Genomic DNA, 25,184 nt, shown 5'->3' on the forward strand with positions numbered 1-25,184 from the left:
GAGTAATAGAATCGGCCATGAGTTATACATCAAACATTCGTTATTTCACGGTGTTAGCAAAAAATTGCGTAGATCGTGCCACCTACGATCTCAGAGACACTGGCGTGTTTTGCGACGAACGTCGATTTGATATTTCACCGAAGCCGTGCATTTAATTAGTTTTAATTGATTTGATTCGAAATAAAATTATTTTCAGAATGGGTAATTTGAGACGAGTCGGTCGGACGATTCGTTTATTTTTAAATGTTTCGAGCAGAAGTTGTTTAATTTCACGGGGGTATGGGGAAGGGGGGCGTACTGTGGTGAATTTTTTAAATTTCAAAGTCATTAATTTGGTTGTAAATAATTGAACCGCGAAGAAACATATTTTGTTTCGAATACTTTTGTATAGATTCCAAGTTACGAAAGAGAAATTTTTGAATATAGATCAAAAGACATGTAATGTCATGCGATTACAGTAATACAGTTATGAAATCTTTTAATTATTCCAAAACTTTTAATCGACCAAATTATAAAACGATGCTTTTGGAAATAGTTATAATTTGCCTTATAAGTAGTGTACGTTACGTTTGTTTTTCATCAATTTCTTTCGTAGTGTTACGACTAATTGCATTTATGCCTTAAAATGAAATTCCGATAAATGTCGGAGGGAAGCAGTTAAAAGAGGATTTACAAACGTTGCCTCGGTATGGACAAATTGAATAGGTTTAAAGTGCTAACTTTGATGTCATTAGAGGCAATAACGAGCCAAAAACAGTGTACGAATATTGGAGGAATATTAACAATCTTTAGAAGAAACAAATGTCAAGTTAGAAATTCAAAAAAGAATACAAATTTTAATCCCCATCATTTAAAATATCTCTCACTAGTTCACTTTCATTTGTATTTTAATTTTATATAAACCTACGACGATCAAAACTGTATTGTACCCCGTTACGGTACAATTATTGTTTTATGCATAAAATTGTATTAAAAATCATTAGTACTTACGAAGTTATAAATTATTTATCGAAGTTAAGAAGATCCCGCCAAGAACTTTGAAAGTTTTGAGATTGCGGATGTAAAAGTGATCGAGAACTTTTTTACTATCGATGAAGGAAAGATTTGTTCCTGTTACACAAGAATTTTTATTTATCTATTTTTGTCGAAACTTATAATATGAGAACTTTTATTATAAAAGTTCCATTTCAGCTGCGTCTACGGAATCTCTAGAAAAAGTTCTATTATTGTTTCGACCTCTGATTTTGGTTTCAGATTATTAAACGGTCTATTAAATAATACCAAAAATGCATAAAGCATAAAGTATACTTGCGTAAGTTCATTTCTTATTTACATTGATGAATAACGAATTATACTTTGAATCAAAACTGTACATCGTTTTGCATAAATTGTTTGCAAATGCTGCAGATTACATCTGGCCGTACGTGGCAGTTGGCCATATGTGGCGTAAACTAATGAGCATAAGTCCTATATAGCAGATAGGAAGGCAACTTTGTTTAGCATAAAAGTAGAAGTCTTGTTCGAGAAAAACAGTTCTGCTACATTACTTTTAAGAACTCCCTAGCGAAAACAAAGATTTTTAAATTTTTCTTACGTGTTTGAACATTTCTCAACTACGACGACAGTAATAATAATTTGTTAATTGCTCGATCCACGTCTTTCTTAATTTAAATCTCTGCGTGTTTTGTCCTGTTGCTGAATCTGCTGTTGCTTACGAGATTCGAGCAACTATGATTTACGAAATAATTTTCGTTGCAATATAAAACCAAAGTTCGATTTTTTATCGATCGTATTTTATGCCCAGTCCGCATCCGCGAAAGCCGATTAGCTCTCGTTGACTGCATATCCAAATTTCGACACCTCATTTAACCGGCTTAATTGAAATCGTGTTAGTCTCGTTAAATAGAGGCTACCAGACTATCAAAATAAACAAAATGTCATGAAATAATCATTGTTGATTACGTCAAAAACATTTAATAGAATTGTTACGAACTAAATTATCTGAGTAATTCTAATATTTTAGTAAATGGGCTGGTAACGCGTATGGAAAATAGTAAAACTTTCGACGCGTACAGTTCCGAAACTATTCATGTTCTATCACAATCAAGTAATTGTTAAAAGCGGTAAAGCTTCCCCTTTAAAATGGCTTTTGGTTTTTGACGATCCGACTTTCTGTTTTCGAGATATAGGTAATTTATATGAAGAGGTAATTTTTAAAATTCCACTCGCGGTCTTACGCAAGCCTATTAACGCGTATTAAAAATACTAAAACTTTAGACGCGTGCTGTTCCGAAACTACTAGTGTTTTATTAATTATTGAGCCATCGTTAGAAGCGGTAAACCTTCCCCTTTAAAACGGTTTTTGGCGATCGGATTTCCCGTTTTCGAGATATCATAATTTATGTAAAAGGGTATTTTTCTTAATTTGACTATCTCTGTCTCCGTCTGACGTGTCCATTTCCAAGAATTTACTACGCACTCTTTACTATCTACGTGCGTGTGATCAATGACCTCGCGCGACCGCAACAATGAAATGTAAACAAAGCTTCGGACCCTTATATCTCCGAAACTAGCCACCGCATCGACTTGAAACTAAAATCGCCATATCTCCGGAACAAATTACGCTATCGACTTTAACGAACGCTCATTTTAAAGGGCTTCTCATCCCCTGCCCCATGACCACAACAACAATTATTATTTACGCCATCTTCTACGTTTATTTTACAATCTACTGTCGGACGTGAATTTTTAGACGATTGTTATTATAAAAATGGGTATCCATACAGGTTTTGCACTACAAATTCGACCTTTTAAAATCAAACTCACACTTTTTAGACGTTATTTATACTTGTACATAATTCTAAATTCCATACATAACGAATGATTAATTACTACTAAATAAGTAATTGAAGTATACCTTTGTATTACGTACAATAAAATTAATATTTTAACAATGAACGAACATTTTGTTTTAATTTTATTACAGATGCTTGAACTATTGTTTAAAGTAACTTGCTTCTACAGAGAGTTGAATTTGCGTTAGAAGTGGTATTAATTTACGATTCGTTGTATTCTTTAATTTTCGAAAAATGGATGCAAAACATCCGTCCAACCAGCAGCATGTTATAGCGATCGACAATTTGGACGAGGGGACGAGTATATTCCTGGAAGTTTCGAGTATCAAATGCACGCGCCGGGAGAAAAATAAACATTTACGTGTGTTCAAAGTCAAAAGAAAATTATGTGTTTGGCCGAACATAGCGTAGTACGAATGAATAACGAACGTGAGTAGATTGCGTGTCCTATGGTCGCTTGTTAACTTTCCACCTCGTCTCTGTACGATTTGCTGTCTTTCGATCGGTGAAACGACGTGGCGAGTAGGAATTTTCCAGCAGGGTGCATTGTCCTGTGGCCTGCTTGTAAAAATTTAGCGAACTTCCCAACGCCACGTAACGCAAATTTTGTTCCAATAGTTTTTGGCAGAGACGAATAATTATTTGCATCCTCGACGAATAATGGAAGAAATTGTCTCGCCTGTTGCTACTACTTTATATAATGTAACATATTATTATAAATTCTTCTAACATTGAATACAATTTATTTAAAATAATTCCAACCGTATAGTGAACCTTGAACAAAAAGTACTAAAGACGATCTCTGTTTAATTTAATTACGTTTGTGGATAAATTTCGTGTTTATAAGTTTCAAAGTCTGAGTGGAAACATAAAAGTGTAATATACATGTTTAAGCCAGTAATCTCGTACATTTCGTAGATTGTATAGTAAATTGAACCGTTAATGGATTGGCTTTGTATAATCGTAATATACTGACACGAGGCGCGAAAGTTATACGTTTGCAGAGATTTGTAATTTTTAACGAATTAACACGCGCGTAACGCGTTGTACAGGCATAAATTATATACATCGTAAAATAACAGAAATTGCCAAATCGATGTATTAAACGAGCTTAACGGAGCAAGAATAATTAGGATGTTGGCAATATGCCGAGCATCATGCTTGCAGAACAGATTCGCACTGGAAGGGGTCCACACTTTACCCATTACACGCGTTGTCACCCACGCTTCTAACACCTATTTCGCGTGTTTCGTAAAGCTACGGAGAATATTGACTAATTTTAACCAACCGAATCCATATTCAGCACATCCACGCGCTGCGCGTTTGAAACTTTCACCAAAACGAAGAATCCATCGCGTTTTAAGTTCCAAACGAATAAAAATTGATTAATCACCACCCATGGAAATTAATAACATCGTGAAAACAGCACCTTTTTAAACTCAGAGAAAAGCGAAAAAATTTTCTAAAATACGAAAACTATTTGGGCTACTCCCAGAATCTTCTGAACATTTTTTTCTACGATTGAATTCGCCGCGAGTTTGAATATCGAAGCTTCTTTTCTTGAGCAACTATCCTAAGAATTGATATACGATTTTTTTTCGAGATTTCATTTTGTACGCGTAAAGATTGTCACCGTAGCGGTTGAAATTTCTTTGGTCGTTACAGAGCTTTAACAATGTATCACGAGCATAAAAAAAGTGAAGCATAGTGTATCGTTAGAAATATGGTTTGCCGTGGCTATTAGACTGTTGCGTCCAACGCAAACGTGTAGTTCAATTTCCAAGCCGCGTACTGTCTCACCAGCAGGATTTAGCCGGCGCATCCGCAGTTACATTGCCGCGTTTCTGGTTTGCAGTATCGTGCTTTCTTTTTTCATTTTTTTCTGAAAGAAGACACAGCCACGTATCATTGCGCCATTAGTAGATTGGTGGCGTTGCTAGTTGTTTACTATACCGTGCTGCCCAATGTCATACCGTAGAATGTATGCGGCCGAACTGGATTTAGATCAATTCCGGTAATTAAAGTATTGCCCTAAAAAAATAATTATGACGTTCGAACTAACACGAGAACGGTCAATTCCGAACTCTAAACTGAAAAAAAAATATGTCTCCGTTCTCGTTTCGCTTTATTCTAAGGTAAAATTTTATTCGCAAACAATGAATTGAGAATCGTAAATTTCTTTATCCGTAAACTCTAAAATTTCGTTTAAAAACACGCGCAATGTTTGTTCGTTATTCTAAAACAAAATTTGCCCTACTCTGATCGCATTTAATCTTTGTGGATCGAATAAACGAGGGATTTTCGGGGATTTTAAAAGCGATAGAAAATGTTAACATTTTCGGGGAAATAATTACTGTGACCCCGCAGTTACGGAAACGTTTTAATAGAAAATCTAATAACGTTAAACGAATGTAGTTATTAAATTGTTAAACTAATTCCGCGATATTCGAATCGTACACGTTTTAATCTCTTCCATCGTGAACGGTTGCAAATGGACGGAACAGGAAGCTGCAGACACGGGGAAAGAACAGCGGCGGAAAACAATTCCGTAAGTTTCTTCTACTCGTTAAACGAATCACGAGTTGCGATTGCTTCGCACGGAATTAAGCGCCTGAATCTATTAAAGGAAAAAATATAGTCCGAACTTTTAACTAAAACTGCTGGGAATGGAACGGAGAAAGGATGGGAGTTAGTTTCTGTTTTTTGAAAACGTGACAAATTAAGAAATATCAATTTACATGCTAGATTTACAGCCGTGGACAAAATTAAGTGGACAAGTTTAATGATCAATAAAAAATCAATGCAATTTAAAACACAATTTTAATAAACCAGAATTGTATGGAACATTTAAGTTAACAAAGTGTATTTTAATGAAATAAACAATAATATCAATAATAACAATTAATATAATAGATTATATAATCATTAATCGAAATTGTATACAATGTTTGATGGTCAAAATTAAGTGGACACTTTATAAATATTTAAAAAATAAACAATTAGTATTTGGTATTGTAACCTCTTGCTTTAATTACTGCTTCTAATTGTCGTAGGATGCTTTCCACAAGTTTTTGGAGGTAACTTCGATCAATTTGTTGAAATTTTCATTGCAATTCATTTAAAAATACTGTTTTATTATGACGTTTTTCTAACGGAGAGAACATCTATCCCACAATCTTGTAAAACTTTTTTCGTTTTCTTTGTCGTGTGCTTAGAATCATAATCCTGTTGTAGCATCCATCCCTCATCGAGATCCATTTTTAGGATTGACTCTCCCATATTTTCATTTAAAATGTCAATAAATTTATCTGCATTCATGACGCCATGGATGGGTGCTAAATTTCCAACTCCATACCAAGAAAAACATCCCCATACCATTATGTATCCCCCTCCATGTTTGAGTTTAGGCAACACATACTGCTTCTTGAGAGCTTCATTCGGTTTTCTCTACCCGCGTGTTTTCTTTTTTTTTTATTTAATAACTCAAATTTGCTCTCGTCACTTCATATAATTTTTTCCCAAAATGATAATGGTTTATTCACATATTTTTTTGCAAAAGCCAAACGTTTCTTTTTATGCACTAATGTGTAGCTTGCGTCTAGCTAGACAACTCTTCAGATTAACTTCTTTTAATCTTCGTCTCACAGTTCTTGAAGAAATATTTAATTGTAGAGTTTCAACAATATTTCGTGATGTTATCAATGGATTACGTTGAGTTTCTCTTACAATTTGTCTATCACCGTATGAATTTGTGCTACATTTTCGTCCTCGATCGATTAAATTTTCAACAGTATTATACTGTAAATACTTGTAATAAATTTTATGCACTGTGCTCTTAGTAACCTTGTATTTTTCAGCTATTTTACGATAACTTAGACCATTTTTGCACTCTGAAACAATTAACTTTTTCAATGTCTACTGAGGACGATATACTCCACACATTGCGAGAGTGGAACGTTTGTTTACATTTTTTCCGTCCCAATACAGAATGTACTCTGCATCCACTTTGTTCACGGTCTCAAAGACACCCATACAAACAAATACGTATAAATATTAACAGAAACATTATATCTATACTTTTACATACTAAATATATTCTTTCGTTGTGTATAAACATTTTTCATGTTAAGCATCTCAAATAAATTGATAATACAATAGATGAAAATAGAGATTATTCAGAATTTATGTTCTGTCCACTTAATTTTGTCTACGACTGTATATAAACGTTCGTATTTAATCATGAAAGTTGACAGTCAGTGAACGTGTACTCTAATGTTTTCGATTTGTATTCGCTATTAAAAGTGCACTTTGACAGAAAAGTGTGCTTTATGTTTAGCTCCAACGATCAGGTGAAGAAATTAGCGGTCTGGTTTTGTTAAAACATATAATATATAACAATAAATGTATCTAAAAGCGAACTTCCAAGCGGATTGATAAGGCCAAAGAAGCAATTAATTAACGACGATAAATAAAATTGGAACGGAACAAGTATGTAAAAAACGCTTTCGCTGGTTCCAATTAGTAAATATCTAAAGTGTGCACGCTTTACAAACAGAGCATTTAAAACGTTCACTGGGGGTGACAAGTGGTATAGGATATTAATTGTGCTCAGTACGAGAGTCAGTCAATAATTGTGTTCGATGTGTAACTATAAAATTTATTTCAACGTAGATACGAAATAGTTAAACAAATTTTAATTGAAGTAATATTAAAAAATCGACGTCCATTTTCCAAGTTTCACTAAAATTATTTCACAGAACTTGTGTATTTTAAATTCTATACATTCTCATATAGATTCATAAGAATCTTTTCATTCAATCACGAAACCATTTTCCACAATGAAAAAGACTCGAAAGTGTAAATATTAAACGCACTTGATTTCAAGCCACTGGAATCGATAAAACTCTCAAACTGAACTAACGATTTAACAGTTTTTTCCCCGATAATATTGTAATAACGGTGATTAAAAATTTGCATCGAATGGTGGAATGAAAATGATATTAAGCTAACGGTTCATGAAAAGAAAACAAAACGTGCAAACAGAATTTTATTAACGAAACATTCGACTGGACACGTCGAATAAAAAGTGGGAAAGCGAAAAGCGTACGACGTTTATGGCGATTACAGAGAACAGCAGAAATCAAAGCGTGGAGAATTGACCGTTGTCGTCGCGTATAGTTAGGGGGAATTAATTTCTCTCGAAACTGGACGTCGAGCAACTCGCAAATTAAATATCGTCGCGAAACTGAAATGCAACGCCGCAGCGCCAGACCCGACAACTAATATATAAATTCGCGATAATGGAGAAAACTGCTCACGGCTTTTCCATTTTACTGATTGTTTTTGCCGCGACGCCTCGTTTGTAAATAAACGCATTCTATTTAACGGTTACACACGAAGTTTCGATAATACATACACCATAAAACGCGCAGTTTCGAGGCGTTGTCGTTGAATTCTTAATTATCCCTGTTATTTTTGCTCGCAAATAACGCATTGATATAATTCAGCGAGCCGAGCGGAGCATAATGCACTCGTTGGCTCGAGTTCAAGATGGCGATGATGTTACGCTTCGCTACCGACTTTCCGATATTTCCAGTATCATAGCAGTCGTCGATAAGAGACTCCTTTTGAGAGCCAGCGTACAAACTTCAACGAAATAACGTACGTCCTTCCACCTTTTCGGCCAAACTTTTCGTCGATTTGTTTCGTCTATCTCCCATTCGTAATTTTCAACACTTGTTAAAATAAATTTTCCTTCGCTGATCATCGTCCATCGCCATTTGCATCGATTAGTTCAACTTTTATAAATTTGATGTACATTCGTTTCGAACTCAGCTGTTGTGATGATAAAAATATATCGTTTCGCTGAAAAAAATTTCGATGGACTTGTAATCTTAGTACTGGAGAACTTGTACAAATTCTTCAAATATTCTTCAACTGTATAAAAATTTTTTAAAAATTTCCTTTGGTGTTTGTGTCTGCTGTTACTGTGTTAGTTACTCTCACTGTTTGATTAGTGTCACTCTCACTGTTTGATTAGTGTTACTGTTACTGTTACCACTACTCACTACTCACTATTCACTACTCACTACTCGCTACTTGCTATTCACTACTCACTACTCGTGTAACTGCAGTAACTTACTTACTTGAGTGAGTGAGTGAGTGAGTGAGTGAGTGAGCGAATGAGTAAGTAAGTAAGTGAGTAGTGGTAACAGTAACAGTAACAGTAACAGTAAAACAACTTCTTCAAATATTCACCAACTATATAAGAATTTTTAAAAAATTCCCCTCAGTATTCGTGCCTATTTAAGAATATTTATATAATGGCTAATAACATTTCCTATTGAGGAACATGTACAACTTCTACAAACATTCTTCAACTGTATAAGAATTTACAAAAAGAAATTCTCTTGAATATTTATGCCCATTTAAAATTATTTACAAATATTTATATAGCGATTTAACAATCGAGGAGTATGAAAGAGCACGAATAGCAGATTGTAATAGAATTATCCGTTACGTAACGTGGAATTATTACAGATATTGTTTGCTCCGTTTAAATTTCCGTGCATCCATAATCCGCGAAGCGAAATTTAATTTGTCATTAGAATTTTGAAACGCATTATATGCCGTGGTGCTTCGAGAGTAGTGACGCGCAATCGACATGACATTTACATAAATGCTTTGAGCAGGTGTAGCGGACTGTAATAAATGTAACCTTGCTAACGTTTGCATTAACATCGTCTAAAAGAATCGAATCGTTTAAAAATTGTGAAATCTTGAGTCTCCGCAGAAGTGGAAATCTTTGAAACGATTCTAGCTTCTTGTGAACTCCAATTAGTCATTCGCGGCGATCGAGTAAATAAAATAGCGTTTGTCTGGTATTCAATGTATTCCATATTTGGTTATTCGTTGTGATCGTACGTGTTCGAAAGTAACGCCTCTCTCGAAAAGATTCAATGTTTATTGCGATATCGGTCGCGATAACTTTCGAAGAATCCTCGTACAAATCGGGAAGTCGATCGCTTCGAAGTGAAATGTTACGTTATTATTTTTCTGGAGTTCTGCCAGCCGAACGCGAATCTTGTGGAAGTAATGAAAATTTGTTCTTGAAAGTTTCATTTTGGGGTCGCCGTTTTACTCGCGTTTCTTTATATCGATACTGTTTACTGGAACGTACCTACTCTATGTATATTTCCATCGCTACGTATTTGTTACTAACATTCTGCATGTCGTGTTTCGTTCGTTAAATTTTTCAATTCATTTAATTATTTTAAAATACTTATTTTAATACGTTCTAAAAATATATTTTATAGATTCATGAGTTCTTCTATGGGTTTAATCGGCTCTTCTACCTCTGTTCATATGTTCGAGTAAAAATTGAAGTGGAAGGGTTTGAACAAAGTACACACACACATATGCCACCGGTTTTACAAGCAATATATGGATAATATTTTAATCTGCGTATACAAAGGCAGCGTCGACCACAACATTGAGGTTTTCGACTCGATACATCCATGATTAAAATTCTCTATAGAATACGGAAAACAACAATCAAATTTCGCGGATATTCTCATCGTACGAAACAACAAATTAACTCCATACTGGTTTCTCAAAAAAGAAATAAAAATATGACTGATATTTAATTCAAATATAATTTGTAATATTATTCTAACCGAGGATAATAGTTATTTATAGTGTAATGTATCAAAATGTATATTTTTATTTAATTGCTGCTTCGTTAAAATATACACCAAAAGATATTTATAGACTTACTTTGTTTAAAATCGAACGAGATCTGAACGCGAGAATATAGAAGTGTAATAAACGCGGATAACGCGTTATTTTTTAAATAGGATGTTAATTTCTCGGCTCAGTCGCGTAAAGATTGTCCCATAAATAAGTGAACGTACAACGTAGAACTTTATACTGTTGCGTACGATGTTGTTGGGCCGTTCGTTCTCGCGAAAATTGGTAATATTAATGGGGAACAGGGCATCAGAGGAAGAAACTTTTGCCCATTTATTAATCGCCGACATGACGAAGCACGATTCTTTTTCCCTTTCCGTATTATGAGGCGAAACCTTCCACTTTTGTCCCGCGGTAATTTTTTCTTTCCGTTCCTCCACCCCACTGTACAACGATGCGCTTTTACGTTATGGCAATTCATTCTTACTTACAGCAACGCATCCGTATACCCCTGTGCCTTCGCGCGGAAGTGTGAGTCTTGAAAATGAAAAGTCAGAAAGACAAATGTACGATATCAACAGGTTTACGTGTATTTCGTTCGCTTTTTTCTCTCATTAAACTTCGTTTTACGCGAAGAAATAAACGTTAGGAACAGATTTATATTCGAGGAATGCTTAATTTACGACTTCCGTCGCGCGGAGGGCTCGATAAAAGCGATATCGGTTCGCGAGACACGTATTCCGATTAAAATATAGGAATATAGGCGACGAGAAAGACGTGCTTATTTAGCTTTCAAATTAATTAAAATCTCTCGATGCTCGTACGATTTGAGAATCTCACGTTTCTTTCGATTATGAAGCTTCCTTTTTAAAGAGTGGTTTATTATAAAGCTTTTAGCTTTTAGAAGTTCGATTCTACTTAAAGAGTTATATTATACTTAACTAATTAAACAGAAAGTGGACACATAAATCAACGATTCATGTAACTAAATTATAATGTATATATATGTTCGTAACTGAATAAATAAAGAAAACTGTATTTAATTTGATAAACAAAAAATATCATTTCTGAACAATTTTACTTAATTTACGAAAAATATAATACAAATGTGAACCAACGTTTGAAAACTGATGTAAAAAAAATACAAATCATTTCGAACGTTCGAAGGACACATTAGACCAGCTAAAAATCTAGTTTTAATTGTATCGCAATAAGTACTCCTTTAACGAAAATGTCGAAGCTTATTCTACGAGCCTCGAAGCGGGAACAAACGCTTAATTTATGGAGTAGTTCGTTTCGATAGGAAATATTTCTGACAAATGGAAATTTGGCGAGCATTTAAACAGGTAGCGATGAAATTCCCACGCGTGATTGTCATTGCAGTCATTATGTCATCAAGGAACGGAATTCTCTTAGGTCTACTCCGCTCCCCGAACACAATGGAACAAACAAGCATTTACCAATTGTGCTATGCTCAACAATAACTTGCTCTTCACGGTGCGGTTTGAATAGCAACAATGTACAATATGCCTCGGAATACGACGGTTTGATTTCTCTGGGCATTGCCCCGACCAGTAACGTTGCTCAGACAAAACGTTCGTTATCTCCTCGCGCAAATCAACCTATCCCCGGATCGATATTGATTTTTAGCTTTCTTCTGTCGCGCGAATTGCCCCTGGAGCGATCTCGTGCGACCCTCGTTTCAAGCGAATCGATCTAACGAACGCCAGAAGCGGGTTACTTTACTTGCAAACTCTCACAACGCCGTCAACAGATCGTTTTTTTTTTAGTTATCCTTGACTATTCTTGAACTTTGTGCATTTTAAACGGAGAGTTTCTTTCTTCTTTACATAAAATTTTGATTTATTAAGAACCGTGAAATTTCTTGTGAGACCAAAACATTGATTTTAGGCAATTGTACGAGAGTGGTCCCAGAAGTACCCGACCTAAAAAAAAGAACACAAAAAATTTGGAAACAGATATCTTTGTCTTTCAACATAATCTCCTTTTAGCTGGGTACACTTTTCCCAGCGGTGTTCAATAACTTCGATATCCTGTTTATAGTGAGAACCATCGAACTCCTCAAAATAGCCATTAACCGCAGACTCCATCTTTTCATTATTGGAGAATCTTTTACCACCGAGCCATTTTTTCAAGTTTGGAAAGAGAAAATTCGCACTTTAACTCCTGGATTTTGGCCATCACGATAACGGATGTGTGAACTGGTGCATTGTCTTGGTGAAACAACACTTTCTTTTACGCCAAATGGGGCCGTTTTTCCTTGATTTTGTCACTCAAACGCTGCAATAAATTCGCATAATACTCGCCGTTGATTGTTTTTCCTTTATCAAGATAATCAATGAAAATTATTCTACGCGCATCCCAACAAACTGACGCCATGACCTTGCTAGCAGATGGATCTGTCTTCGCCTTCTTTGGAGCTAGTTCTCCTCTTACCTGATCCAGGTTTCATCCATGGTTATGAATCGACGAAAAAACTCGGCTTTATTCCTGTGAAACATCGCCAAACACTCGATTGAAACATCCTCACGACGCTGGTTTTATTCCATTGTAAGCAAGCGCGGCACCCATCTGCGCACAGCCTTCTCATATCCAAATTTTCACTCAATATGCGTTGTACAGCACTTTTGGAAATGTTTGAGTCCAATGTTTGGAATTCAGTCGACGATCGTCCAATACCGCTTAATGAATTTTCTTCACCATTTCCTGTGTGGTCACTTCATTTGATCGACCACTGCGGTGTTCGTCTTGGCAGCTCGTACGGCCTCGTTTAAATTCTGCAACCCAATATTTTATTGTTGTAAATAAAGGAGCAGACTCCTCTAGAGTAAAATCTAGCTCAATTTTGATATTGGTCGGACTGTGACTTTTTAAATGAAAATATTGTATCACATAACGATGGCCAATTTTTTTCATGTTTACAAATTCACTGAGAGCATTCACTATTAATGGCTGTCAAACAAATACTAAACAATGTAGCGTCTTCAAACTTGAAACTTAAGCTTTGTAAGGTTGATACTTCCGACCATAGTCATTTTTTTAAAACAATAACCGCCATATATACCTCAGGCCGGGTATTTCTGGGACCACCCTCGTAAATTGCATGAATTAAAATTTATTTCCATTAACATTTCAGCTTGAAAATAAATTGTTTAAATTCCAAAATAAGAAAATAGTCTGATGCGCAAAGAACAGAAGCATTCTCGAGACAATAAAGATTTAAAAAATACAATAGTAGCAAAATTCAACAGAAAGTGATTTTTAAATGGAAGAGAATGATCGCTGACGATCAAGCGTTTACTCGGTGCGTGTGTCATATTTCACAAAGAAGGTTCATTAATGTCGGAGTTTTTATGGGCGTGAACTCGGGAAAAGCAGTCCTGAGAAAAACGGCATTAAAGTTGAACACTGCGACAGACGTTTCTACCCGTACAAACGACTGTATATTCTGTATTAAAGTATCTTAGACCGAAATAGAGCGATTGTCTTAATCGTATTCTGCATCAATTGTGAACGAGAATACAGAAGAATGGGCAATTTTCACAAAAAATATATTATTATTGTATTCCATCATGGTGTTATTAATATAGTTATTTTCTTCTCGAAGAAATTTTTCTCCAACGATATCGACCAGTTTGCAACGAGCACTATGATAATAAAATAAATTCCCTTCTTCTGCAAGTAAATAATCGTCAAAAACAAGCTGAATTTTGCCTTTTCTGTTTCTTACAGGTGGCGTGGCTGCGAGTGGACACGCAAACAATCTTGACGATAGAGACTCACGTGATTACGAAGAACAGAAGAATTACAATAACCCACACTGATCACAAATCATGGCATCTGCACATACACGACGTGCGTGAAACCGATCGAGGCGCTTACATGTGCCAGATAAATACTGAACCGATGAAGAGCCAGACTGGTTACCTGGAAGTTGTAGGTTGGTTTTAATTTTATACAACCTAACAAAAATTATTATTCACGCTGATCTTTACATTAAAATCTTCACATCAACACTAGGACTATCAGAAGTGATCAAAATTGATTTGTAATTTCTAATCAAAATTGTAATAAATCTACTTGACAGGATTTTTGCAAATTTACTATGATTTTCTATGACAGAACGAATAAACATTTATTTACAAATAGATACACCATATGTTCAGGCTCGGTACAGCGAGCGAGTTTATGATATGGACGTGACTTTTCCGCTATTTTTGAGGATTAGGCCTTCAAGACATTTTTACTTGATAAATTAGGATACGGTCATTAAGGAACCTCCAAACTCCACACGGGACTTGGAATCCTTGGAGCTCTTCCTCGCCTCAATAGCGATTGACGTATCGTACACCCGCGTTGGCACACAGCTGCGGACCACCGGGGTCTCGCGATCATTGGGCATTTCCCAATGTTAATAATAATACAGCGTTCTCGCTCACTCCTGCATGGTCTACCTGGACACTGGACGGCAGGGTGGGCGGGAATGTTGCAAATTGTTAGGAACCGCCCTGCCAAGGTGACTATGATGAGGATTGGCTTGACCAATCCTCCCTCCGGTAGACAATGTTCGTCGTTGTCACCTTGGCAGGGGAAACCGAGGTTTCCTTATGGGAAAATAGAGAACGGTCAGATTGATTGATTAACTTGAACAGAGAAACAACCTCAATAATCAGTCTCCGCAGACTTCAGTTCTGCGCATCAGAAGCAACAGCTTCTGAGGGTTAAGGCAAAGGTTAAGGGCACAGAGTGGCTGTGCAATACGCAACGACCACGAGCAAGATTTGTGTAACCTGCGAATATTTGCTCGTGGCCAAAACACCATAATTGACTGTAGTTCTAACGTTAAAAGTTATAGTTATAGAACGGTATATCAGAATGTGTTTCGAACGTTACTTATTTCTATTTATTTTGCTACCTTCAGTTCCACCCGATATTTTGGATAATTCTACGAGCACCGACATGGTGATTCGCGAAGGAACCAACGTGACATTGCGTTGCGCAGCCGCGGGATTGCCAACGCCAAATATCACTTGGAGAAGAGAGGACGGAGAAACTATACGTCTGAGCAACGGAGAAGAAGGTAATAAATATATGTATACTAATGTTTTTGGTAGAAATTATTCACGAGATGATTCGATAATTATTTTATTTCTTCGCGAATAAATATTCGATTCTCCAATACATAGGGATTTTTATTCTTCTTCCAAACGGTTCCATTGTTCGGTGTTGGCGCTCACCGTGCCAATAAATTAGGAATAGTCGAATATACATATAAATAAAAGTTTCGTTGCAGATCACGATGATTAGCATTAATATCGACGAAATTATAGTAGAATTCGCAGCTTGGATAAGAGTAAGGTTTCGAGCTAAATAAAAATCTTTTCAGCTCGAAAGTGTAATAACAAAATATAAAAATCTGAGAAAATCAAGAACATAGTCCTGTTTAATTAACAATTTTGAACGTTGTAATTGATCAAATGAAAGTTGTTTAAAGTTATAACAATTTCGTCTGTGTAGAGAAACTATAACGCCTAAAAAAATACGAGTGAAATCGTTAGCCAATTTTTCAAGGTGCATTCGAACAATGGACACGTAATGGAAAATTGATCACTGGCTCCTTTCGAAGTTGTAAACGGCTAGTATTGTAAAAGCATCATGCGAGGCAGTCGTTGTTCGGTTGGTATGCCGTTGATGTCGGAATGAAATACATACTCTGCATTTTGTATAGTAATACCGAGTAATATCAACGGCATTATTCGTATACGCCGTGGCGCGATAAAGATTTATCACTCTTTTGTCTTTCGCGCTCGTCCGATTGTTATCAGCGCCATGTTCTTCTATAGGGAACTGTCTTGCCCCCGGCGAGAAAAATGTCTCTTGTAGTTTTAACGCTTCTCTGCGTGTATAGCGCGAGTCACCGTAAATTATCGTCTTTATTTACATACATTTTTTCCACGGCGAACGAAACTTCTATAAGAAGATTTACTGCCAAAATTAATCTATAAACGAGAGCGACCGTTTCGAAAGTCGGTCCGTCTTTCTTCTTGACCGCGATAACTAAGCGTTTGCGTTCCCAAAAATTCTGATAAAGTCTATATAGCTTGCACGAGTCTCTATTAGCATAAGTTTTTCAGTTATATCACTTTTCAGAGCCCATCATTGTATTTCATAAATTTAAAAGGAAATATTTACTTTAGGAAGAGTGAAAAAATTCAGGAATTATTAATTCGTATACATTAAACGTCTCTTTAAAAATTATTTTATCACCCAGTCGCCACTTTGGTTTTCCTACTATTTAATAACGCAGACTTTACTATATTGTACTATTAATTTTCGCAAAATTCCAAAGATAATCGTAAGTGATCGTTGTTTTGAAAAATAGAAAAAGAATGGACGATCAAGAACTGACACGGGTAACAGTCGTAGTTGGAAAGGAATTAATTAAAGCGGTTAACACGAATCGTATCGAGTGGTTTGGTTAGTGGTTTAGAGTTTATCTGGTATGCAAGTGATTACGGGCGGAGTCGACAGGCGTTTCAATAACATATATTGCTTTGTACAGAGATTAAACGCTTAGGCAGACAAAGTCAGAGCTCAACGAATCGAAAATTTAACCAGAAACGACCGTCGTGACCGCTTTTTAGTTTACCGCCGCAAGATTTACATTCGCCGAGCGCTCCGTGTACGATTACTATTGCAATTGGCGCAATTATTTTCACGGACACCGTCTGAAATCTTCCAACGAATCATCGACTTTTCTTATTATTGAGAGCTCGTGCAATGTGTTGCACGTCGAGAGCTCTTCTTGCACGTCTGTTGATATGCAAGGCGTTGGTTTGCTGTAGTGGACTGCATTTCTGTTGGACGTGGGCCCTCTCTCGTTCGTACGGTGTTGTGTGTGATGTTTCGACGTTTTGTAATTTGTCTCTTGTATGCTAAATCTTGCGCCTTATATCCTAATGCAAGAAGCCAGCCGCATCCAATCAGAACCCTTTTCGTTCAGGACTGGTGCGCTGATACTTCTTGCATTTCGTGTTTGCGAGGGTGGACCAAGCATCCCAGGTTTCGGGAAAAACCCTGGCCCAACGGTCAGGACCAGGTCGCGAGGTCGCTGGAGTGGGCCCTTTATGGCGGTTATTATGTGATTTAGTTTACATTGATACTAAAACCATTTAGCTAATGACTTGTAGCGTCAATGTAAACGCTGAATTGCTGTTATAAATGGAACGACACGTTTCGCGACGCAACACTTATCTCACGATGTTTTTAAATATTTTTAGATACGACAGATTCACGCTGTTTAAAATAATACTGGCGTTACAATTAATTCTACAGGATCGTCCCTGTAATTGGGGATGAGACGACTCTTTGAATACTATTATTTACATCCTGTTATCTGAATTTTAATCTCTTTAAGTAACAACTTTCAAACAACGATAGTAAAACGAAATATCGGTAACTTGGCGCCTTTCGTTTTCCTTCAATTCAAATTGCGTTCCGTGATATAATTTTCCTTGGGCACATAATCAGATTCTAAACGGTACAAGAGAACATAATCAAGCGTGTTCCTAGTAAACCACTGCGAGCAAGAAATCCCCGACAAACGTTATGCCTACAACACATTTCTCCGAGACTGTATTTACAGTATCAGATACTTACTCGGATTAAACAGACTAACAAAAAGCGTGTTTACGGTATCGATAGAAACAAACAGGCGGCTCGATTAGTGAATATTAATTTCGAGCTCGCCATTACGATGCTTTTGTGGCGCAAAATCAACGCCACTGTTCTCCAAATGAGTATTAATCTGCCAACAGAAACGATGAACCCGTTATACGTTCGAGTAAAAGCAATTATGTAGAAACTTTGAGTCGAAAAATTCGTTTACACGCGTCCAATACTTGTTAATTAATTTATTACAACGTCACTGGATTAATTTATGAACGTATCGTGAAACAATATTAATAAATAGTTTTATATTAGAAGAGTCTCATTTTAATGTAATCATTGACGTAATGGGTTTCAATCAAAATCTTCCGTTGGGTTTATCTATGGACGTTCATTAAGGTTTCATTTTATTTACAGAAAACTGTTTAATGAAATATTGTTTCGCATTATTTGCGATATTCAGCGTTGTTTCTAAAATACGGTGCAATTTGTGGGGTTATTTTTATTGTGTGGTATGCCTGGTGGGTGAGTGGGGAATGAATGAGTGTGGATGTTGGCAACGCTGGGGCGCGAGAGGGGGATGTGCGGAAGTCCCATGTATGGAGAGAGTGTGATGCACACGTGGAGAGAACATTGTGAAAAATATATATACGTTAATTTGTTAAACAGAAAGAGGCTCATTTAATTTGACTACCAAATTCCTCCTACAAGTGGTAGCAGAGAGTGGTTCGTAGTTTATAAAGTGTTTTTTATGTGTGAGAATAAACAATAAAGAGAAGAACAACACGTGCTGCGTAATGGCGGAAAGTTGGAATATAGCGTCGGTGGAACCGTTAGATGATACAAATTATTTCCTGTGGTGTGAAAAGATAGAAGGAATATTGAGGTCTAAAAAACTATGGAAAAAAATCATAGGGGTGAAATCACTGAAGAAACCTGAAGAAGAAGATGCTGATTATGAGGTTAAATATAAAGCATGGAACGAATGGGATGATGACAACTATGCTGCTAGGACAATTATCTTAAACACAATGACTAAGGCACAACTTTTAAGATACAGTCATGAAAGGAATGCAGACAAATTATGGCACTCAATTAAAAATAATATGGCAGCTGAGACAGAGCAATTAAAAGCGAGATTCTTGAGTGAGTTGTCAAATTTACAAATGAAGAAAGAGGAAAGTGTGGATGCATATATAAACAGAGCCGAGGCCCTAAAAAATCAATGTATTCTCTTAGGTAAGTCAATAGAGGAATATGAACTAAGAATGTATGTTTTGAAGGGTTTGAGACAAGAGTTCGACCAAAATGTAAGAGTGCTAGAGTGTCAGAGAGATGTGACCATCAATGATATAAGGTACACACTAAAACAAGAAGAGCTACGTAAGGAAAAGAGAAGGGGAGAAAGGGCTGGAAGAGACAATGAAAGCGTAAGGGAGGTGAGAGAGAAACCAAAGAGTGAAACATATTGCTATAATTGTGGGAAAAAAGGGCATATGGCAGAGGAATGTTATAGTAAATTAAAATGTTTCAATTGTCAAGGACATAATCACATTGCAGCAGAATGTAAAAAGCCTAAAAGGTTTGTATCAACACGAGGAAGAGGACATCGAAGAATTGGTAGAGGAAGATACAATTCCCATGTACGTGGAAGAGGAGAAGCAATGATGCGAACCGATGGTGAGACTGTATTGCAGGTAAATGAGAAAATATCTATGGAGAGAACAATAAAAGAAGACTTAGAGTGGGTATTAGACTCAGGCTCGACGAGTCATATGGCAAACAGTGCGAGAATTTTTGAAGTGATGGAACAAGAAAAGAGAGAAGTAACTATGGCAGATAAAGAGGGAAAGAAGCTGATTTCAAGCGGAATAGGAGAAATTGTCATGAAACAACAGGAGATTCAAAACAAAGTAAGATTAAAAAATGTATTGTATGTTCCCAATTTAAATGCAAATCTACTATCAGTTGCAAAGGTTACTGATAACGGATACAAAGTATTATTTGACAAAGATGGTGCAATGATATATAAGAATGAGGATGAAACACAAATGATAGCTGTACGTGAAGGGAATGCGTATTATGTAAAATCAAAGAGTGTGAATGAAGAAAAAGCAGCAACAATAAAAGAAGATGATATTTGGCACAAAAGGCTCGGACATGCAAACAAGAGAGTAATAGAAGAAATGAAGAATGAAGACCTGGTTGTGGGGATGGAAGAAAAAAATAAAATAGACGTTCAATGTGATTCATGCATTGAAGGAAAGGCATGCAGGAAAGTCCATCCAAGAATTGTGAAAAGGAGAGCTAGTAATATAATGGAACTGTGGCACATGGATCTAATTGGGCCCATCAAACCCTCAACAAGAGGCGGAAGGAATTACATATTTACGATAATTGATGACTATTCGAGAGTAATTTTTGTATCATTGTTACAGGAAAAAAGTGAAGCGGCAAATGAGTTAAAAAAAATTGGTCGTTTTGAGAGAAAACGAAACTGAAAGGAAGTTGAAAGCAATTCGTTCCGATAATGGTGGAGAATTTATTGGGAAAGACCTGGAAGAATGGTTGCAGTTAAAAGGCATAAAACATGAGTTCAGTCCAGCAAGAACGCCACAATGCAACGGAGTTGCAGAAAGAGGGAACAGAACGGTGATAGAGATGACAAGAGCCATGATGTCAGACTCAAAAATGCCACTAGATTTCTGGGGTGAAGCTGTATGTACGGCAGTACACATAAGGAACAGGATTAAATCAAATGTTCATGGAAGGACGCCATATGAATTATGGTATGGAAGAAGACCAAATATAAAGTACATGAAAAGGTTTGGCTGTGTTGCATACATATTGAATAAGGAAGGGTCGAGACAAAATTTGACCCGAAGACAAATACAGGAGTATTTGTAGGATATGCAGCAAACAATACATACAGAGTATATATTCCGCATATGGAAAAAATCCGAAGTGATTGTGATGTGAAGTTTGATGAAAGTAGGAGTGGAGGAGAATTATTGAAAATTAAGGAGAGAGAGGAACATGAAGGAAATGATGTTGTGATCATAGAGGGACTAGACTTTGAGAATCAGGACAAAGAAACTGAACTAAATGACGAAATTGAAGAAAACATAGAAGTGACAAGCGGAACAAGGAGTGGTGATGATGAAAATGCAATTGAAGAAATGGATAGTGATGAAGATGACTTACTGAGAGAAAATGAAGACGGAAATCGTATAGAAATAAGAGATAGAGGAAGACCTTTAGGAACGACCAGAGAAGTCATGGAATTACGGAAACAACAAGCACGAGAGGAAGAAGAGCAACGAGTCAAAGAAAGAGATGTTAGGAGATCAGAGAGAATAAAAAATCAACATTTAGCAATGTTAATAATTGATGAAGTAATACCAAAGAGTATACAACAAGCCAAAGAATCCGATAATTGGAGCAAGTGGAAAGAAGCAATAGACGAAGAAATGAAATCCATGATAAGACATGATGTGTGGGATATTGTACCACGTCCAAGCAATAAAAAAATCATAAACAGTAAATGGGTCTTTAATATAAAAGAAGATCCGAGTACGAGTGAACGGCGTTATAAGGCACGTTTGGTGGCTGTAGGATGTGGACAACGTCCTGGATTTGATTATGACGAGACCTTCGCTCCAGTTGTTCGGACGGAAACAATTAGACTACTATATAGCATAAGTGCCGAAAATGGGAGAAAAATAAAAATGTACGACGTCAGAACTGCTTTTTTGCATGGAGTTTTACAAGAGGAAATATATATGGAACCGCCGATGGGATATCAGGCAAATCAAAACAAAGTGTGCAAATTAAAGAAAAGCATATATGGGCTGAAGCAGGCAGGAAGATGCTGGAATGAGTATATGACAGAAGTGTTCATAGAAAGCGGATTATGTCAATCAAGAGAGGATCCATGTTTGTTTTATAAAAAGGAAGGAAATGACCTATTGTTTTTCGGCGTTCACGTGGATGACATTGTAGCGGCCATTGTATGGCCACTACGCCCTTGCCAGAGTATGAATGGGAATGGAATGTAAGGATAGTTTTAAGCTTTCTATTTTTCCATTTTCCCAGGGTCTCGTGCGAGCCTGGTCGTCCTGTTAAACACTTGGCGACCAGAGCCGTGCGAGGCGTCTGTTTCCCCTCAAGGTTTCGCCTGGGCCTCGGACCACCCTGATCCGGGCCCGGCGAGCCTCTTGACTTTTATGACTCTCTTTCGCTAAACTTTTCCTACACTGAGTATTTTCCAGTTTCGTTTTTCCGTCTTTCTGTCCTGTCTCTTTTTCTCTACCTTTGCTATTAGGGTAAGAAATTGTATATATTCAGGGGACGTGAGAAGAAAGACGCCCAGTCTATTTTAGACCCGAGTCTGGCTAAGACGTCGCGCGTTTGCGAAGCCAGTTTTAATAACTCAACATAATAGTGGTATCGAATAGCGATGAAATTGAAGACAAGTACAAGAAAAAATTAAAAGAAAGGTTAGATATAAAAGATTTAGGTGAAGCAAAGAGTATACTGGGAATACAAATTGATCAAGAGAAAAGAATTATACATGTATATCAAAGAGAATACATAAAGAAATTATTGGAAATGTACGGGATGAGAGAATGCAATACGGCTACAACTCCAATAGACCTAAACGTGAAGATGGATAATTATGAAACAAGCAAAAGATGCAACATAAAAGATTATCAAGAGCTCATGGGGAGACTAATGTTTTTGAGTGTCCACACACGACCAGATATTTCATATGCACTAAACTGCCTGTCACAATTCAACACTGATCCCAGAGAGATGCACATGACAGGATTAAAACGAGTGCTGAGATATTTGAGAGGCACAATTGATTATCAGCTAACATTTGGAAATAAGTGCTCCAGGAATGAAATCGTTTGTGAAACTGACGCGTCATGGGATAAAACAAGAGATGCAAAATCTTTTACAGGAGTATTAATCTATAGAAATAGTGATTTGATTTTTTGGAAATGCAAAAAAACAAACTGTCGTGGCATTGTCATCAACGGAAAGTGAGATGGAAGCGATGATAGAAGGTGTGAAAGAAGTGATATGGACTGATAGACTGTTGAATGAGATTGGATTGGGAAAAGAATTAAGAAAGGAAGTTAGGTGTGATAGCTTGAATGCAGTTAAGTTAGCGAATGGGGGCAATTTTAAAACTAAATCCAAATTGTTGAATCGAAAATGTTATTTTATTAAAGAAGCTGTAAAGAGAGATAACATGCAAGTATTACATGTTCCAAGTGATCGGATGAAGGCTGATTGCTTGACTAAGGCTTTGAGCGGACCCAACTTGTTGAAGAATGTTAAAGGTTTCATGGATGTTAATAACAAATAAAACCAAGGGGGGTGAGTGTGGGGTTATTTTTATTGTGTGGTATGCCTGGTGAGTGAGTAGGGAATGAATGAGTGTGGATGTTGGCAACGCTGGGGCGCGGAAGTCCCATGTATGGAGAGAGTGTGATGCACACGTGGAGAGAACATTGTGAAAAATATATATACGTTAATTTGTTAAACAGGAAGAGGCTTATTTAATTTGACTACCAAAGTCCTCCCACACAATTACATTAATTTGTGATTCTCCTGTGAATTTTTCAACATTTGTCTGTCACGATTTTACTTAACATTCCAGTGAGAAACGTAAACGGATCGGTCTTCAATATCACGAAGATAAACAGAATGCAGATGGGCGGATATCTGTGCATCGCTTCCAACGGAGTACCGCCTACAGTCAGCAAAAGAATAATGCTCACAGTGCATTGTGAGTAGATTTTTCATATTACAAGTAAATATTTTAAACGTCGAATTGAGTTCACAGTAAATTCAAACCGCGTTTCGTTTGCCGGGACTTTGCAGTTCCTCCAACGATTTATATACAGAATCAGTTGGTAGGATCGAAGGAAGGGCAGGATATGACTCTGGAGTGTAATTCAGAAGCATTCCCGAGATCGCTGCATTATTGGAAGAAGGAAAACAACGAGACGATAGAATCTGGTATTTGAAATTAGCTATTGCGCCCAATTTTCATTACACGGTGCCTATAGTTAAACAAGCAATACAAATTCGATTAAGTTTGAACAAACACGTTCGCGATAAACAAAGTAATTCTACCACCGACTATTGCCATTGAGAATTTTGCTTGTTTAATTACGATTTAATGCACTAGCATCTGTGTTTTCGATATGCATGCAAGTCCTTTCATTTATCTCTTGGTTAAAAATTATTTTCAATTTTATTTTTAAAATGCATAAACCGTGAGGTTTGTCTTTTTGAAAATTTGTATACATATTAGTTTGCACATATTAAATAGGAAATATACAGGGTGTTCGGCCACCCCTGGGAAAAATTTTAATGGGAGATTCTAGAGGCCAGAATAAGACGAAAATCAAGAATATCAATTTCTTGATTGAGGCTTTGTTAAAAGGTTATTAAAAAATTAAATTAAAATATTTAAAATCATTCTGAAAAAATTATTTTTAGTTGTGGAGCTGAATTACAATCATTTTTGGTGAATAGACATACCCCCAAAATCCTACACGCTTTCGATAAAAAAATTCTAATACGTGGACAAATTTTTCGGAAAAAAAAAATTTCAAATCGTTCTGGAAAAATTATTTTTAGTTGCAGGGGTCAATTACAACCATTTTTGGTAAACAAACATACCCCCGAAATCCTACGCACTTTCGAACAAAAAATTCTTTACCGAAACTATAATGTCTGACTAGAACTTATTTTACTGAAATTTCATGCGTATTGTTTCAACTACGGTATCGACTTGAAACGAAATTCGTTTTCGAAGGCTTTTCATCATCTATCCGATGAAAATTAAAAAATTTCGACATAGTTCGTAAAAGTGTCGATACGTTTAATGTTAAGAAGGTCTACGATCCCCTTGCCTCGTACTTCACGTTG

General features: G+C 36.5%; 1 protein-coding gene across 1 annotated transcript in view; it reads left to right on the plus strand.

Annotated features, from left to right (window-relative positions):
• The window catches only part of LOC122402537 (opioid-binding protein/cell adhesion molecule homolog), a 193,344-nt gene that overhangs the window by 147,626 nt on the left and 20,534 nt on the right, over positions 1-25,184 (plus strand). The window contains exons 3-6 of the mRNA XM_043405409.1: positions 14,298-14,505; positions 15,487-15,645; positions 23,905-24,033; positions 24,129-24,266. Coding sequence (XP_043261344.1) covers positions 14,298-14,505; positions 15,487-15,645; positions 23,905-24,033; positions 24,129-24,266 — 634 coding nt within the window. The remainder of the gene's footprint in view (positions 1-14,297; positions 14,506-15,486; positions 15,646-23,904; positions 24,034-24,128; positions 24,267-25,184) is intronic.

The sequence above is a fragment of the Colletes gigas genome, unplaced genomic scaffold (genome assembly GCF_013123115.1).
Source record: "Colletes gigas isolate AHSC1104 unplaced genomic scaffold, ASM1312311v1 Colletes_gigas_Sc00037, whole genome shotgun sequence".
Taxonomy (NCBI): domain Eukaryota; kingdom Metazoa; phylum Arthropoda; class Insecta; order Hymenoptera; family Colletidae; genus Colletes; species Colletes gigas.